Genomic DNA, 15,510 nt, shown 5'->3' with positions numbered 1-15,510 from the left:
ATGTCTCTTCTGGTGTTTATTGTTAAGCAGTTTAAGCAGTCTTGGAAAATATTTGATAAGGCTTGTTTGATCCCTAAGCAAGGCCAGAGGTGCCTTCAAGGTTTAGAATGATTGCCTTAATTAGGAAACAGGTGAGTAAATATTATGGTTTAAATGAAACTCATTCAGTTTCAAACTGGGAAAGGAACCTGGAATGACTTTGCAGAGGGGAAAAAACAAAATCTGAAAGAGAACATCTGTCATAAATGACATGAATTTCACTCATTTTTATGAGTGTCATATTTATGTCAGAAGTAATGGAAGATAATTACTGCCTTCTTGGACACTTGAAAGAAGAAGCAAGATAATGGTTTACAAGACACTGTTCTTAATGGAGAGATGAACTCCTTTGGGGGAACAAGGCAAAAAAACTCTAAAATTCACATGAATCACCTTCCTAGACTTCAAGCACCTGAAAAAGGCGGCCCTTTCCAGGGTGATCCCTGCACTGCCTGGGTTTGCACACTCCCTTTCTCAGAAGGTTGAACCTTTCAAATACAGCTCTGCTCTCAGAGCAGACTGGCACAGGGTATGCTGCAGGGGCATGCCACCAGAAGTTCCAAACCATTCCCAATCACACTGGGGCTATAAAACACAGTTCAGCCAGGAATTTTCATCTATGTGGTGAGTGCTGCTGACAATCAGAGAACTGAAACTGGAGAAAAGCTAACCAGCATACTTCTTCCTAAAAATTCTGTATTTGGCACTCTAGTGTACAATTATTAACAACCGAGAAAGATACTGGACAGTAAGGTAAGAAAATGAATAGAGGGAACAATTCCACTATTGGCAGAAGACACTGTGCCAAAATAAAACTGAACTCATGAGAACTTGTTTTGTTGCCAAAGATTTTTACAGGAGTACCAGGGCAGCATCTGAAAAGCCTTGTACTACTGCAACTGTGCCATCCTACAGAACCATAAAGTTACATCCACACCAGTGAAATACGCAGGTCTTGAACTGTCCTCAGGCATCAGCTCCACCTGGAATAGAATAACTCACATCTAAGTTTTTAAGTTCCCCTCTAAAAAAATTATGCTTATATTCAAACTCCTAAGTAGGAACATTAACTCATCTTAATTAACACCTTTATTCTTGCCCAGAATTATTTGGGAGACAGTAAGCTGGCCCAAATCAAAACCACAGTAGGGACCATTAATGAGCTCAAGTGCCAGTGGATCATATTTGGCATTGCACCATTTGCTAGCAGAAGGCCAATCTGTGTGGGACAGCTTGGTCAAGGGAATTATTAATACCTTTCTACCAAGACAATGGGTTTGCTAGACTTTGAAAAGCAAGTGAAGATAAGCTTTGCATGCCTGCAAAACATCTAGAGAAATGGGAGGACAAGCTACTGTACCTAGTGATCCCAAGCATTCAATTTCCAGCAGCAGCACAGAGGACACTGTCAGCAGTCATTAGAGCTAGTGGATTTAATTTAGCTCTTGTTCAGTATATTGTTGAAGATTCTGAAATGAATTTATTTAAATAAAAAAGTCCAATTATTAAACTGTCTTTATACTTGAGTGCTTCTGCATTTCGAGTTTCGTACAGTGCTTTCAAGTTCTGAGACAAAAAGAAATACAAGTATCTTTATGAATCTCTTGGAGGCACCAGTGAGAGCTATTTTATAAGAAAGATTTTCCCATATAAAGTGAAATTAGGTGCCTGGTAGGGATAAATTTCAGATCATTATTCCTTGTAACCTAGCCTTGTATGAACCTTGATGCTGGAAAGCATTAATGAAAAAGATTCCAAATTATTAAATTCATTCATGTTAGCGCTGTCTTCATTGACACTCTTGAAAGATTATGGTTTTGAAAAGCAAAATTACTTTTTGGCTAGATTAAGTCTCAAAATCTGTATCATTAATACTAGCTTCTAATGCCAAATATGAAACAGACTAGAACTTTAATTTTGCTGTACAGCTTCACAGATCAAACCCTTTCAGATCAAAACTAAAATTTTAAGTTTGAAAACTCACATAAAAATAAGCACTAAAATACAACTAAGATTTAAAATTTTCTTTGGTAAAACTGTCATTAGGAGGTGTCTTAAGAATATTTCTGATAGTAATATTTATTCACAGTAAAGCAAACACACGATGGTCCTACATGTTATGTAAACAGAGGAACACTGCAGGAAGAGAGAAAAGAGTTCAGATGTAACATCCTGAAGGCTTCCCAAGTTACTGTGGACTTGGAAAGCCTTCAGAGATCTCTCTTTGAGATTTACAAAGATGGCTGGCAATACCTTCAGAAGTTAAAACTGGTTTTACAAAAGTAATGTATTTTAAAAAACCTACTACAAACAAGAACATTGCACAACAAAAAATAAGCTACCTAAACAACAATAAAAAAACCCAATCCCAAATGTCCTTAAGTCTTTACCTGAAATTCCAACCTACAGAAAGGAGAAGGAAGATGGAAAGAAGGACAAAAGCCCCTTCCTATTGTGTAGCATATTTTAGGTGATTTTTTAGAGGCTTTTCTGACTTCTGCAGCTTTAGAATTTATTCAAACAGATGTAGGGCTAAGAAAACTAGCACTGATTTTATTAAGGCTTTTTGTAATTCCCAGGTTCTGCTCCCCTCTGTGCCAGCCACACAAACTATGCACCAGCAGCTATCGAGGCTGATTTGAAGGATCTCCACTGTTCACTTTTAGCTTTAGTGTTGTGTATGAAAATTCATATTATCAAACCAAATTTTTTTAATAGTAGGATTTTCACATTAATCATATGCAATTTTAAATTTCTTATATAATACAACTTCAAATCTTTGAAATCTGTTGTGAAAGACAGAACTAGATCAGAAAGGTCACCTGCATCATTCATACGCATGTACACAGACATTTCCAAGCAAGCCCAGAATAAAATACCTTCAAGGCTGGGAGCCCACTAGCCTTTTTAGTAAGGCAAAGGACCTTACAGCCTCCAAGTTACCTCGATCATGTAGACATATCTTTTTATCAAATGCTAGTGCAGATATTTAGAAGAGTCCATCCTTGTTAATTACAGACGTACAATAAATTGCTGATGCAAACGGGAGACAGTCTGAAGTGACTATTATTAATTTAAAACTTTTAAGACTCTAAAAAAGACTGGCATTATAATATTTAAGAAGACATCCCACACCTTGGTAGAGTTCATTTATTACCTGATGGTACTTCTTCAGTATGTTGTGCATTTCTGCTACATCTTCACTTGTTATCGTTTTGATGATATATCTTTTGTCGTAAGATGTATGAAAGCGGGCACCACTGCGTGCTTGGGAATCATTGGCAAGGGGGGCACTTCTTGTCAATGAATTCTGTCAATTGATTTAAAACAAAAAAGGCATAAAGTCAGACAAAAGTATGTAACATTTATTTAGATCAAATGTATTCACACATTTCGTATACAACATTATCTTGAGAAAACTCTTCAAAATTATTCTGAGAAGAAAAGTCATGTTTGAGGAGGAAGGTATTGCTCATCAGTGGTTCAAAACTCATCCTCAACATTTAATGAGAATTTATTGGACATTGATACATACATACTATCAGCTTTGGGGAAGAAAGCATACAGTAATTAAAAATCCAGAAGGAACATGCGTTACACCACAATCATTATAAACAGAGGATTCATCCATAGTTACAGTTTAACACTAGCAGGATTTGATCTTGAGACAGTGTGATCTGGTACATAACCAAGACCACAGTTACATTTCTGATTTCTAGTACCAGAATTATTCCAATGATTTCATATCTACAGTTAAGCAAATAATATTGTACAGTACCTCCTTTTGTAAAATAAGCATACCTCCATACTGTCTCAAGAGGAGAAAATTAGTTAATGACTGTATAGCATTTAGAAGAGAGATTAAGGACTATTTTTAGAGTGAAGTTTAAAATTACTGGTGCTTCAACAGAAGCAGGAGAAGCCCTCTTGTTTTTTTCAGAGAACAAGTACTATTTAGGTTAGATTTCTTTATATTTATAAAAACAAAAAAAAATTAAACTAAGTATAACAACTTCTTTTTGCTGGAAACATCTTTCTTTACCAATAAGAACTTATGCCAATTGTTATATACTTGAATTGCACCAAAAAAAAAAAAAAAGTAGTAACAGCAGCAACACAGTCATGAGAAAACAACAGTGTTTTGGACCTCTTGTGTATTTCCATAAATACGGACATACTCTGAAAAGGTTAAACAAGTTAATTATAGACTACTGGAACACTTCTATGTTTATGAAACAAACTTGCAGTAACCATCTGGTATATTCCTACTTGTAGGAGAAAACCCCAGCTCCTGCTATCCTTCCTCATTGTACCACGATGCACAAACATCTCACATTACATTGAAATATACCTCCCCTCTTTCCACATTCACATAGCATAATGTTCTTCCTGCTAGGTGAAAAGCCATTTTACTTTCAAAGATAATTTAAATAAAATTTTATATATAAATTCAAATGTTGCAGATTCATAATCAGCAAAAGTTCAGCTCCAACACTTACAGAATGAATGTTTGTGTGGTGTGGTAAGGCACCATGAATTAAGTCACAAAATAGATTTGCTCTAGAAGAATGATGGTGCTTTGAGAGATTCATTACCAATACACTTCATCTACCACACTCAAGTACTAAACCCACACAATTTTATTTTTGTAGGACCCCTGTTTTATTTGAAGGTTTTAACCATTGTTCAATCTGTTCACATGCTCTATGGACTTCAGCAGGAGCTGGACATGCAGATTCAACCCCTGTGACAGAAGGTCAGTAATTACTACAAAGTAATAACCTCAACCAAGAAATTAGGGTAACTATAGACCCGAATTTAAGAAGACACTTGAACATATAAAATTATATCTCTGTATTTTGGAGATCCATTGATTTCAATAGGCCTTCAAGCATTGTTTAATTTATCCCAACTGCGGGGTGCTCTCTAAAATCAATTTAACATGAAATAAAACCATTTTCCCACAAGGTTACTTAGTTCAACAGAAATACTCAGGAGTAGCAGGAATAATAGTAAATCACCTAAAAGCACACAGCTCTACAAGGGCTTGTTAGAATGAAAACCTTAATTATGACATGTAGGAGAAATAAATCTTTTGCACTTCTTTCATTTTTGTACAATGAACTAGAATAATTACTGATGTCTATGATAAAAAGTGACATCTTTCTCTATTATCCTCTCTACTCAATAATGAAAGAAAGGATGTGGGTGCTTCTCCAAGATTTATAAATCAACAATTTTTCTAGACTAATCAGAAGAGACACACCACTGCAGACACTGCAGTTCCTTCTCTGCACTGACTTTTGGACAGTTTATTTTAACTAATATAAGTCCTGATACACCATCACCTAACATGGTATTGAAAATAGTAGAGAATTCAAGTATTACAGCAGTTTTCTTTGCCTGTTTTCAGATTTTTTCTGTTAAAATTAATTTCCCACTGCTCCACCACTGAAAAGTTTTGATGTATTTGACTGAAGTCTATTCAAGGAAACACGTATTATAAACTGATTAAGTTTTCTTAATGCTACACTTGATACTAGTATGTAATTAATTTGTCAGACTGAATTGAGGAGGTAGTGGTAGAACCCTTTTGTGCTCTACAGTCAGAACTTGGTTTTGTTTCCAGACCTATATTTAATAGTTCAATATGAAGAACTGATAATAGAAGTTAAAATAAAAACAAAAAAAAGTACAAATTCCGTTGCCTTCATCACAAATTGAAAATATGATGTAATGTAACAATTATTTTTAATTAAAAAAAAAGTGAACGCATGGGTAACCATTAAGTGTATGTAGTGAATTAAACTACTGCTAAGTTATTAGGCTATAATTCAGTTAGTAATAATAACGGCTACTGAGTAATTACTTGTTATTGTTCCCAGCAGAAAAGGATACATTATTCTGAGGTTAACTATTGCAATAAAGCAGTAACCACAGTATACTGAATGTATTTTTCCCACAGAACTCTAGTCTTCAGACTGTACTCCATATAACATAAACCTTGAAAGCAATTAACCTGGCAGGAGACTTAAGTTGTTTAGCTATAAAAATCTGCAAAAGAGAGTATTGGCTAGTTGGCCATTGAACATCTGAAGGAGAAGAAGGAAAATGTGAAGGACATGAACTCAAAGTTTCAAGTACTCTTAAGGTGTATTTTAATAGCCTTCATGAAAAGATTTTCATATTTGAGTGGAATACAGGCCTCAGTTGTACTGGGTATGAAAGGGATGCTAACTGACTGGACATCAGAAAATGTGATGCCCATCTACAAGAAGATCCAGAAGGAAGCTGACCTTGGTGCCAGGGAAGGTCATGGAGCAGACCCTCTTGAGAGCCATCACATGTGCAGGACAGCCAGGGCATCAGGCCCAGCCAGCACAGGTTTGTGAAAGGCAGGTCCTGCTTGACTGACCTCATCTCCTTTTCTATGATAAGATGACACACTTAGTGGATGAGTGAAAGGCTCTGGATGTGCCCACCTGGACTTTAAGAAAGCCTTGGACACCATTTCCCACAGCATCTCCTGCTCATGGCTTGGCCATGGCTGCTCTGTTGGATGCACAGAGAACTGTTGGCATGGCCGGGCCCAGAGGGTGCTGCTGAATGGAATTACATCCAGTGCTGCTCCCCAGGGCTCAGTGCTGGGACCAGTTCTGTTTAATATCTTTATCCATGATCCATGTGAGGGGATGGGGGACACCCTCAGGGAGTTTGCAGACACACTGAGCAGGGTGGGAGTGTTCATCTGCTGGAGGGCAGGAAGGCTCTGCAGGGCCATCTGGACAGGCTGCATTGATGGCGACAGGCCAGAGGTCTGAGCTTCAACAAGGCCAAGTGCTTGTGCCTGCTCTGCCCTTGGGTCACAACAACCCCTGCAGTGCTACAGGCTGGGGCAGAGTGCCTGGGAAGATCCAAGTTGGAAAAGGTCCTGGGGATGCTGGTCAACAGCAGCTGAACATGAGCCCGTGAGTGCCCAGGTGGCCAAGAGGCCAATGGCATCCTGGCCTGGATCAGCAACAGCGTGGCCAGCAGGAGCAGGGCAGTGACCATCCCCCTGTACTCAGCCCTGCTGAGGCCACACCTCAAATCCTGGGTTCAGTTCTGGGCCCCTCAATTCAGGAAGGGCATTGGGGTGCTGGAGAGAGTTCAGGGAAGGGCAACAGAGCTGGGGACGGGTCTGGAGCACAAGCCTGATGAGGAGCAGCTGAGGGAGCTGGGGGTGTTTAGCCTGGAGAAAAGGAGGCTCAGAGGAAACCTTACTGCTCTCTACAACTACCTGAAAGAAAGTTGCTGCAGGTGAGAGTCAGTCTCTTCTCCCAGGTAACAAGCAAAAGGACAAGAGGAAATGGCCTTAAGTTGCCTTCATCTAAACAGATCCCTGTTTTTCTAGCAGTAGCTTTTTCTCCCCCCAAAGAAAATTTATTCTGCTTGATTGCTAACTATAATAAATATCAATTTACAAATAAAACTATCATACCAAAAATGTTGCTAACAAGAGAATATATTAATCTCTGGATAATTATTTCGCTGCACTTTACTTTTTCTTAATGTTTTAATGGGCTACAAATATGCATTTATTTTTAGTAGATGGCTATTTTATTAGTAGTTATGTATATCAAGATTAATTTAGAATACACATAGCTATCATTTTACCACATGCATATTAATTTGTCAGAATAAACCAACCAACTTTATGCTAAGCAGCATCTTTCCATATATACACAGATAACCCAAGTGCCCTCTCTACAATACTTTGTCTCTAGTAATAAATTAAGATCAGATGTTTAATCATTAAACACGTTTAAATAAAAAATAACCTCTAATTAAACAACCTCTTTGACACTTTATTTTTACTAACTCCCCACTCTTGTGATAGCTCTCAATACAATGCACTTTTCAGATACAGAATGTAGTTACTTTGAACTTTGAAAGCATGTGGTATATGGAAGACATTTAATATTAGTGCTTTCTGTATACTTACCCATATACCCATTATACTTGCCCTATATTTTTCTATATACTTGCCCAAGTTTGTTAAGTAAGTGTGGTTTAAAAAGCAGAAAAAATAAATGTAATTATATCATATTGTGCAGATTACTGGTAATTGCCACCTTCTTGTGTTGATAAATACACAGTTGAGTTTTGTATGCAGATGATTTTGTTTGTAATAGTTAATTCTCACATCTGTGAACAGAGAAAAGCTCATATTCCTTCTAAAGTAAAGCTCCAGGTATCTTGCAAAATACCCTGTCTCTCAACTATACTAGTTATACTTGTTTATAGATAGAAATCAGTCTTCAGTAAAATACATCTACTGTTGCCTGGTGATGACAACAACGAATCTTTAAGGAGAGAGATGACAAGAACTGGCTTGCACTGCCAAATCATCATTAACAAGATCAAAAAACAGCTTCACTGAAAGGATCAAACTAGGAAATTTTAGGGGCTTCAAGGAGGAAACTACGTGGCTTTTAAAATCCATTGTCATTCTCCCCTTTTGATGTAGGTGAAGCTAACTTACCTGTTGGACTCAGACTGTTCAGGCATCTCATGAAGCCAAATACTAACAAGCTAATAGTATATGTTTTAGAATTGAAGAGACTTTTCATCAGAAAATGTTTCTTTTGTAAGTTAAGACAGAATGGCCAAGAAGGTCCTGCACTTCAGTCACGTTGAAGCACAGACATTAGAAAACCTGTAACTAGTAAGAAATATCAGAAACACCACATATGGTGTCAAATTTCACTTTTAAGTTACACTTTAGATATATCCAGATAAGTTAACAAGTTTAACTTACTCTGGGGTCATCTTGTGCAAGTTTTTAATTCAATGAACTTTATCTTAAGGCAGACAATAATAAGAAAGTTATGCAGTCAAGCTCATTAGACAGACTAAAAACACATATTTATTTGAATTGTACTGCTCTGCTGTTCAGAGAGCTATTGGTCACTTTGCATAGAGTCTTCTCTTACTGTTGAATGCAGTTTTGAGATATAAATGGTAGCTTCTGGGATCCAGACAGCTTTTTGCCAGAACACATAGATAAATTTCAGTGATGATTTGTACAAAAAGAAAGATAAGTTGCACTGTAGACATCTGTGCACAAATTCCTTGGAAGCAAAGCTGATTGAACCTGTCTGAAGGGAGCAGTGTAGTGCTTTTCCTCTGCTTGAATCCAGCAGTAAATTCAGTTAAGAGAGACCCACTGGGGTCCCTGGCAGCAGTAGCTCCTTAAGTGGGGCATCTCTAGTGGACTAGGGAGGAAATAAATAATGAAACTAAAGCATCTCCCTTTTCCAAAAGGAAAATATAAACAGTGTTGAGGGATGGGGAAAGGAGAGACGCAGAGAAGAGAGATCATGGCAAATACCAGATTGAATTCCCTCTGGCTCTGCTTCTTAATTAGGGGGAGACTAAGTGGAATACGAACAGATGGGAAATGAGCCACTCCTCACTTAGCACAGACAGATCTATGAGCCACAAAGCCAGAGCAGGGAGGATATCCTTCAGATGGAGACAAAAAAATGCCCAACTCTTACCCTCCAAGAGACACAGGTTTGATGCTCTTGTACCATCGCTTACTGCTAGGACACAGCTCTCCCCTAAGGTGCCAGGAGCCAGCAGAGCACGTCTCTAGCTGTACAACATTGGAGGTATTAGCCCCATTAAGTTAATAAAAATCAGCTGCTTATACAATAGCATTAGTGAGCTCAAAATTCAAAGAAGTAAGGGTCAGACTGCCCTGTCCTCTTCAGATTTTCCCAGCCTTCTCCAACTCTTCCACGGTGTGCCTTGGATCTCTGGCACAATTAAAACATCTGTCAGCCAGGCATACCCTGTTCCACTTAACAGCTTCACTTAGCAACTCACTGCAAGTCTCCTGCTCTGAGTGTGCGTGTTCTGCCAATTCCCCATTCACTTCTCATTTGTGAAGTTTTAATCTTGTGCCTGCTGGTTTTTTGGTCTCAGGAGAAAGAAAAGGTTTCGTACTTTTAAAGTGTGAATACTTTCATGAGGTCACTTAAAGACTACACTAAATTACTTGTGTAATTACTTATACCACTGAAGACACATTTAACATGCCAAGCTCACAGATACCTCTACTAGATAAATTTCTCCATACATTCCCCTATTTTCCAAATAGATTCCCTCTGACAAGTCACTGTGTCTGGAAGCTTAAGTACCCTTACATAAATGAATATTAAAAAAAAAAATCACCAATACTTCACTGATTAGCAGGCAACTAGAAATATTAATTTGATTTTCAGTGCTGAGAAGCTACAAATCACAAAGAATTTGCCCCATACACAAAATTAATTTCTGATAAAATAATAAAAGTTAAAAAAAAGAAGCTTTAAATATAAATTACTAAAAGCTGCACCATTTACTAGTACTTAACTTCCCAGAGAGCTCTTGAGAAAAAAAAGTTAATCAGCACACCTAAATTACATATCATCATTTCATCCAAGAACAGCATATTCTTTAGCAAATTACCTGAAAGGTTGTTTAATTTCATGACAGACCCACTCTCTCTCCTCTTTCCCAAACTCTCAGCAATCTGCACAGAGTTTTATTTCCTACAATAAATACATATCAGGTAAGGAAAAAGGTTTCTTTCCATAGGTGCTCTTAGGACCTGATCCACAATTCTTTGACATTCACAGGAGCTTCTTCTGGAGATTTCAACAAAATTTCATAAACTAGAATCCAACAGAACTGCTTCCCATAGAAGCTATTTCATTTCACCCAGCACTTCCTAGACCGAATTCCAATCTCTACTTCTGGATTAGGTAAATTCCAGAAAGGCAGTCGTCATTTTTTTCTCTCTTCAAAAGAACAAGGTTCACCACTGCAGTTTTTCTACTATTTAGCCATTTGAGTTGCTGGAAAGGTGAGTCTAATTTTGAATTTTAATTATTTCCTTCTCTGGTCATTCATATTTATTTTACTCCTGAAACATCTAGTATTCTTCTGCAAAGATACTCACAAACAACTTACTTCTGAACTCCAATTTTTGCCAGTGCAGCAGGTCAGACTCTGTCACTCCCAACCAAATGGCATTCTCTATGTCCTTAAATTCCTTTGACACTTTTCCAGTATTTTTCCTACTTCCAAATTTTAATTTCCTTTTTTTAAAGACTACTATCATCAAAACTATATATAGCATTAGCTTCAGGTATAATAAGCAGATGTCAAAAAGAACTCTTTCTGATCTTATTTTATGCCTTCTAATTTATCCACCCTAAGGTCCAGTTACTCTTTCTAGTCTGAAGGTCCCCCTGGTGCTAAATTCTTGTCCTCTTGTTCCTTCTCAGAGCTACTATCTCCCTGAACACAGCCCTCATCTCTGTAGTTCTGCACTCCTTTTTTAATCATATAAGTATTCATCTCACTATATTAAAAGGATCTCATTTGGACAGGAAAAGAATGCCAGGTGATCAAAGTGGGTTTTGTACAAAACCTTTGACTTTATTCTGCTTCATTTGAATAGATTTTGCATCCTCTGCAAGATTTCACTACAAGAAGTGTCAATTGCTCATTGACAATTAAATTTTGACTGCTGCCATTTAATTATCCATTTTTATATAATTTTTGAGTTTTTTATTACAAAGCTCTTCAATAATTAGCATTTAAAAAACCCAAGACACAAAATATCAACGCAAATATTTTGTAAGAAGCATTCTCAAGAGTCCTTAGAAGCCAGCTAAAACACTACCTAATGCTTTATCCTTTGGAAATCTATTTTTACTTTGCACATTGGTCAATAGAAATATCAAGCTATTGTAACTAAATAACAATAATGATATGATTCATAATGTTAGCTATATCAATAGCAGATATTAAAAAAAACTAAGCTAATTTCCAAAGAGGCTTTGATTATTTCTAAGGGTAACAAGTTAAGCTTGTTTGGAGCTATTTTATGTTGAAACTATTTTTGTGAAAAAAACACATGGAGCAAAGCCACTGAAGTACAGGAAGAACTTGTCCCCCATCTCACACCATAACTGCAAGCTATATTTATAACTGGCAAAGTATTGCCCCCCTCTTCAAAGACAAACTGCTGGTGAGGCTCTTCTTCCTCTGCCCACTTTGCTTAAAATGTTCACAGCATGAATTTTTATCTCCACAGTGGGAGGCCAAGGATTAGCCCCAGTCTCCAAGAGGGTGGAGAGATTTAAAGGTCAATTTAATTAGCTCATTCTAATCTCTTGCACGCCTAATGTAAATGTCATTGTTTTCTAACTGCTACTTTAGCAGACAAGATTGTATTTTAGAAACTTTGAACACATGAACTGTGTGTTGGATGTAATACAAATACTTTGTGTAACTAATTTAAAAAGGAAGCCTAATAAAAATTGCCATTGAGTCAGAGCTTTTCTTAAGAAATAGAGAAAGGGCAACAGGAAAATTCTGGTGGTAAAGTACAGAGAGCTTTAGAAGAACAGTAATCTTTCAAACTGACTGGCTTAATAGCTTCTCATTGATTTAAATCTTCCCCATTTCATGACGTCTGGACAAAGGCAAACAACGGTTTCTGGTGCTGTGATCTCATCCAAAAGCTGTGGAAAACTAAAATGAGCTTCACAACCTCAACGTACCCTAAAGACAAATCAGATCACATCCCAGACTATTTAAGAGTGCCTCTGGGCAAGCTTTGCATGAACAAATAGGCAGAAACAAGTGTACAGATGATGCTCTGTGATGACTGAAATCATAGGTCAGTGGAAAAGCCTGGCAGTGGCTCATGGCTGTTGGAGGATGATGTAGACACAGTCTGGCTGTTCTTCTGCAACAGAAGTCACAGTGCTGCTCTCTGGCCCAGGCACAGCTTCCCAATAAGACAAACCTGGAGCTTCCCCCAACCTCTTTGTTGTTTTTTTATAGGATCCCAGGAATCACGGGTATGGAAATTAGACCAAGATTACTGATTAAGAAGGCCACTGGAGAGACAGTGTCATACAACTGACAGAGATGCTCCAATGTTAGTTGCTGTAATTCGAAACAAGTAGCCCACTTCTGAGATGATTTTCAGTGTTTCAGTGAACTGTGTTTTGTCAGTGACTTGTAGAAGGAAGAAAGGCAAAGCACTAGTGTTTTTTTAACAACAGAAGCACCAAACCCAGAGATAACTGGGTTGTCATACAGGGACAGGTAGGGACAACTTCTGGGGTCTATTTTGTATGGTGACACTGTGCATTCTTGCCACTAAGCAGGTGGTTATCTGGAAACCCTGTTGTGGAAGCATGACCAGGCAGCACTGATCTCTGACACTGGAAGGTGTGTAAGGAGTCTGACACGGAAAAAAGCATACCTGACTTAGCAGTAAGATATGTTACAAGCACATTCAGGAGTGTAACCTCCCCTGCCTTTGCCAGATATATGGACAACTCTGCATGATGATTTCTGGTCAGCTCATAAGCATAGCTCTCAAAAGGCCTATGGTGAACGTCATGGGACCTGCTAGAGACAAAAACAGGACACCATTGGTCCTGTGCTGCACCCATCAGAAATATGGAGCTTCTTCTATGATCTCATTAAGATGTGGATGTACACAACTATGAATGTTTATAAAAAAATTGCATTCAGGCAGTGATTACTATGATGAAAGCTGTGAAAAACTTTGACAGAGAAAGGAGAAACATGAACTTTTTCTTTTTTGCATTGAGCTATGCTTCCAGGAGAAAGGTTATGGGTTCCTTGACTTCCTTGAATAAAAGTTAATGAATAAAACATGAAGGTCTTTCCTAAATCAAGTTATCCTATTGAGACCGTAGATCTGGATTTGGAGCTGTCAGCTTAAGGCATGTACTTGCTTTGGAAAGAGTTAGGGCTCTTTTGCTGGGAGCCTTTTCCCTTTAGCCCTGCAAAGCTTGGCTTGAAGCCTTCCTTTCAATAGCTGTGTCTGTAAGAACTTAGGGAGTACCTATCAATTTGTTTTTTGATGTTGCCAGCACATGCTAAATTACCATTTTCCAGTTTGAATGCCTGGTTGTGAATGATACTCAGTTTAGGCAAGGAACAGCCAAAAGCAAGGCAAATGAAATGTTTTCTAGGGAAAACTGAGAGAAACCACAAGTTAGAATTTCTGTTGCCATATGTACTAAGGTTAAGTCCCACCATCACTAAATTACTATTTGAGCTGACACTTAAGGCAATAAATCTTAGAACATTAGATTTTGATTGCAAACTACATTTTTTACAATCTGGAAAGATTACAAACAGCAGAGTTTTTGTTACTACATCTAGTTCAACACTTTACTACCACCACTGCTTATACTCATGTCAAACAAGGTGTCAGCAGTTCTGAATGTCTTGGTGTCAATATCCATTTGGGATCCACAAACGGTATACTCTGCTGTAGGAATCTCATCTGACACATAATGCCAGGACTTTTCATGCACTGACAGACCTACCATGCTGAAATAAAATGATTAGCACTGATATTTTCTTTACAAGCAGTTCTTGCTTAGATGATTTTTAATGCACTTTATGGAATTAATTGAAGAGATTGTCTTAGCAATAAGCTCCAACTCCTAACATAATTGTTGCTGATCTTACTGTCTGTAGTTTGATGCTAGAGGTGGCTTGTCCTTTCCCAAAACAAGGGCCAAGAAATAAAAGCATGAATTTTAGTGCAGAAGCACCAGCTGAGAGCTCTGATTAGTATTTGTTTGTCTGAAGAAACATATAATCTTGGATTGCAAAGTACTTAAGTTCTTAAGATGATGTCTTAGGACTGGATAAGTCATGTAAAATTAACAAAAATATTTAGAGATTGATAGAAATTTTGATGCTCTGAAGAACCTCAAAAGAAAATTATATTGAAGGCTGACATCTAAACAAGCCTAGCATTTGCATTGTTTTCCTTATGCTTTGTTATGAATCTGGACTACAAATCCTTCTGCATGGAAAGCTCTGGGAGATACTTCCTTATCAGAAGAAGTTAAAGATACTGAGCTTATATTGTTTGTTATTAGCAAAATTGCTTAAAAGCAGGAATTCTCATTAATTATTTTAGACTTCAATCTTTGTATGGAAAAAATGTGTAGAGAAATATCAAACATAGGTAAATTAAAAAGAACTTACAGAACCATCTGCTAAAAGTTCTTTATGAATTCTTTGTTCTGTACAGACAGACAATCTCTACAAACTGCTCCTGCAGACAGGAAAAGTCAGATCCGAGCCTGTCTCCTATTACACCAAGTACTAAAACTTCAAGGGAAGTCAATTGTGCTCTCCCTCATCCCCAGTAGAAGGCTCATTAGGTACACTGGGACACTGGTGCCCTCTGGTATGAGCAATTGTACTTTACTGGGCAAGAACCCAGTCTTCCTCTTTTGCCTAGCAGAATCCAGATGTAGGATTCAGCAATAACTTTAAGCAAGAACAGATGTGTTGGAGCACAGTAAAAAAAGTCTCCTTTCCCAGAGCAACAGCAGCAGAAGCATTTGTAACAGTAGTAGATCC

The 15,510-nt window shown here is 37.7% G+C and overlaps 1 protein-coding gene across 4 annotated transcripts in view; it reads right to left on the bottom strand.

The window, feature by feature from the left end:
• PIP4K2A (phosphatidylinositol-5-phosphate 4-kinase type 2 alpha) overlaps positions 1-15,510 on the bottom strand; it is a 107,102-nt gene that overhangs the window by 29,578 nt on the left and 62,014 nt on the right. For all 4 annotated transcript variants that reach the window (XM_014882204.2, XM_088160568.1, XM_088160573.1 and 1 more), the window contains exon 4: positions 3,197-3,349. In XM_014882204.2, the coding sequence (XP_014737690.1) occupies positions 3,197-3,349 (153 nt within the window). The remainder of the gene's footprint in view (positions 1-3,196; positions 3,350-15,510) is intronic.

Source organism: Sturnus vulgaris, chromosome 1, assembly GCF_052056855.1.
Source record: "Sturnus vulgaris isolate bStuVul1 chromosome 1, bStuVul1.hap1, whole genome shotgun sequence".
Classification (NCBI taxonomy): domain Eukaryota; kingdom Metazoa; phylum Chordata; class Aves; order Passeriformes; family Sturnidae; genus Sturnus; species Sturnus vulgaris.
The sequence above is the reverse complement of the archived record's forward strand: the minus strand, read 5'-3'. Positions and strand labels throughout refer to the sequence as shown.